The 4,014-nt window shown below is 28.8% G+C and overlaps 1 protein-coding gene across 1 annotated transcript in view; it reads left to right on the forward strand.

Annotated features, from left to right (window-relative positions):
- Positions 1-3,417: 3,417 nt before the first annotated feature.
- l(2)37Cg (RNA polymerases I and III subunit AC2 l(2)37Cg) overlaps positions 3,418-4,014 on the forward strand; it is an 841-nt gene continuing 244 nt past the window's right edge. The window contains exons 1-3 of the mRNA XM_011502923.1: positions 3,418-3,682; positions 3,770-3,870; positions 3,950-4,013. Of these exons, the coding sequence (XP_011501225.1) occupies positions 3,665-3,682; positions 3,770-3,870; positions 3,950-4,013 (183 nt within the window). The 5' untranslated portion in view covers positions 3,418-3,664. The remainder of the gene's footprint in view (positions 3,683-3,769; positions 3,871-3,949; position 4,014) is intronic.

Raw genomic sequence — 4,014 nt, forward strand, 5'->3', positions numbered from 1 at the left:
TTTTTTTTTTTTTTTATTATTATTATTATTATTATTATTACAAATAAATCATGATATTGAGAGAAAACGTGCCATGCAAACGTCGCATGGTTAGCCTCGAAATAAATTTTAAGTAAATAAATAAATTGAGATAAGTTGCGTCGTAATCTTACGTGTGCAAAATATGTATTTATTCGTTAAGTGAGTTGCAGAAAAGTGAACTAAATAAAATGCGCAAGGGCCTATAAAATAATAATAAAAAAAAAAAAAATAATAATAAATATACAGATTGCTGCTGTTTTTAAAGAACAGCATCTCTAATTTTTAGATAGTTCGAAATCTTAGTTAATGTTATTCTTCTATATTTATATGTCTTGCAATCCTGTATGCAATGATTTTTAAAGGTAATTCCAATGTCAAGACTGATCGATGTTGGTTCTCATTGCGATTCTGTTTCTTTCATCTAGGACAGTAAAAGGGAATAATTTCGCATCCGCCATTTTAAGAGCTTCGTTCTTTTAACTATTATTTTCTATTATTGTTTAATAATTATACTTTCCTTTTTTTCTTTCATTCTTTCTTCCTTTCTTCCATTCTTCCTTTCTTCCATTCTTCCTTCCTTCCTTCCTTCCTTCCGTCCTTTCTTCCTTTCTTTCATTCTTTCTTTTTTTCTTTTTTTAATTTGCGCTATGATTTTAGCGATACGAGGATGAAATTAATTTTTACGTGTAAATTAGTTGTATACACAAGTGCTTTTAAGATTCGAACGATGAATATTTTTTTAACGTATCATACGTTGATTTTACTTTTTGAATTAAAAAATTAATGAGTGATGTTTATTATTGCGTTGAGGGCAATCGAAGTATAGGGGAAAATTTATTTTGGCGAAAAAGTGTTAGCCCACCTGAAACCAACATCGAAGTCCAAACGTGCAATTTTTTTTTTTTTTTAGCTAATGGAAATAATCGATGCGTGCGTGTGTTGAATGATAACACAGTTTGTATATAATTGTAAATATGTATATCGTCTCTATTTTATATTAGGGCCGACGGATGATGTTGGCAAATTAATATCATACGAAACTTAATTAAAATGAAAAAAAAGGCACTCGGAAGTAATGCGAGAAAAAAAGCGGAAACGAACGATACAGATAGAATAATTATTATGATTACCATTAAAAAAAAAAAAAAAAAAAAAAAAAAAAAAAAAAAAAAAAAAAAAAAAACAATTATGCAGCATATGTATATCTTAATAAAAGTCATGTGTTGAGGTACTTTTTTAAAAAAGTTTAATTATTTTCACCTTTTTCTATTTTTATCGATGATCCTTTATTTATTCTTTCTTCGATGATAAATTATTGTAATAGTTCGTGATATTTTTCTAAATTGAAATATATTTTACAAAATTGCATCAGCCTATCCAATTTTTCATTTAATATGCCCATTATAATTCATTATTGACCATTCATTATTCATTATAATTCATAAAACCATGTCAAATTTTTAAATTATTAAATTCTCATTGATATTTGCCGAATCGTTTTATTTCATTCGTTCATTCATAAGATTTTGAAATTACTTTTAAATCTAAATAATCAAAATTCATTTCTTCCAAGCTAATTGCTAGTGTTTCAAGTATACGTAAAACCCATTGAGAGAGAAATCATTGTCATTCACGCAAATCTGAGATATTCATTCTCCTGTACGAATGCCAAAGCGCGACAATGTGCACAATTTTACAAATACAGAAGGGAATAATAATACATTGATTTGTTATTAAAGTTACGGATGAACTTTGATCGAGATGCTATCCTAGAATATCCACATCTCAGTGCTGATTCACGCGTACGTAGTTACCAAGCCAGGCAATCATACGTATAAGGAAAAAGGAACTTGACGAATTTGCGCAATATCGGCCTTTTTATATTTTTCTTACCTTCCACCCACCACACGCACCCAGTAGTTTCGATAAAAGTAAGTTAAGTAATTATAATTAATGTTCATCTCCTTGTGTGCTTGTTTATATTTTTGGTTTTCCGTTTTGTTTTAATTATATAATTGAACGAGCTTGATCGAACGACCGAGCGCAATGTAAATTTGTTTAAAAGGGGACTTTGTGCAATGTCTCGGTTGGGAATTGTTGCATTCATACGGTCGGTTGCATGGTACATGAGAGAGAAAGGACGCGCAATGCAACGAAAAAATGAACAACCAAACATTGATGCAAATTTTACTTATCAGAATTCTCAAATTGCTCCGACAAATTATTGAAAATTGTAATTTACTATGATGTATCATATGCAATTAAGTATAAGTCACTGAAAATTTAACTTGGGTAATTGTGGATTTTCGTGAAAATGCCTCATTCATTCACAAGAAGGTTATTTATACATGAAAATTACGGCTTGATTATTCAAAATAGATTGCTCTTTATAATTAACATAAGTACTTTGTTATTTCAACATTTCTAGTAAGTATAATTCTAATATGTAATGTTTATTAATAGCCTGTGGATTCTATAAGGCGCGTTTGTTTTTATTTGCAAGAATGTAAAATGAAAAGAAATAATAAATAAAAAATAAAAACGCAAAGTTAGCGAATGACGTCAAACGATTATTAGATGATATCGAATGATTTTTTTGATTTATCAGTACGCATACATTTATATTTATATTTTCCTACTCAAGCAATTATTATATAAATATAATATAAACTTAATCTCTTTTAACGGATCTTTTATAAAAGCAAACGCACAAATATCGTTTAATAATTCCAATAATAAATATTCCATTATTATAGCATTTTAGGGGTTGTTTGCCTTTGTGCGGTAAGGACAAAAATTTTTTATATATTCGGAATTGCATATAAATACATTAGAATATAATACATGAAGGAAGCAAAGGACGACGTATAGATTGAATTAAGGATTTTTAAATAAAGATTGACTGGGATATAAGCGTGTACGAGGTAGGATATCACAATTCCCGATGAGATTTTCGTTCTAACTTTACGAAAATACGACACACCTTATGAATATCCTTACCTAACGTTTACCTGAGGGAGGACATGCTAGTAGCGACATATAGTTTAACTAATACATTTTATAAATAAATCGTCCTTGTATTATGCTTTTCAAAATTCGCGTCTGTTCCATACTCCCTATTCCATGAAGTAATGAAGAGGAACGTTGATGTTTCAATATTCATATCTCATTGTTCCTAAATCTACCATAAGTTTGTTTATATTCTTTTCCATACAAGCCCACGTTATTCTTTTCTTTTTCTTATTTTTTTTTTTTTTTTTTTTTTTTTTTTTTTTTTTTTTTAAATTGTTTCCGTTATTAATGAAGGCATAATTAAAATACAAATCCTGATAAATAAAAATTATTTGTATGTAATTTATTAATGCAGAAAGAACTTGATGTATTATTATTAATTTTGCAAATAAGGGATTTTAAAATAAATCGATCAAGTAAGGTGATGGATAATAATAATATTTGTTCCAAGATTAATTGAAACTTAATTACGCTTTAATCCTCGTGAAAAACAAAAGCATTCCCGTTGAATATTATTCCAATAGGATGCATCACATGCCTTTCACAGCATAAATTATTAATAAATACATTTTATTTTAATATAATTGTGAATAAGAAGATTATAAAAATTCTAATAATTCGACTATAAATCATGGGACGTTTGGCCGAGGTAGGTTCATCTACATAACCTATTTAACGAACTACTTAACTATCCCGATGTTTCTATATTTTTTACAAATATTGTAATATATTGAAGCTCGCTGGCGATAATGACAGAGGAGAAAAGTCAAGAACATTTGTTTTTCAAAATGAAGGACATACGCTAGGAAACGCTTTGCGTTCGATCATAACGCATTAGTAAGTTAAGCGACGGTTAGGACATTGTCCCGTGTTATTTATTATTTTAATGCAAATGCCATGGATCTTTTATTTACAGTCCAGATGTAGACTTTTGTGGTTACACCGTACCCCATCCCGCAGAAGATAAAATGCATTTTCAAT

This window comes from Ceratosolen solmsi, unplaced genomic scaffold, assembly GCF_000503995.2.
Source record: "Ceratosolen solmsi marchali unplaced genomic scaffold, CerSol_1.0 scaffold61, whole genome shotgun sequence".
NCBI classification, from domain to species: domain Eukaryota; kingdom Metazoa; phylum Arthropoda; class Insecta; order Hymenoptera; family Agaonidae; genus Ceratosolen; species Ceratosolen solmsi.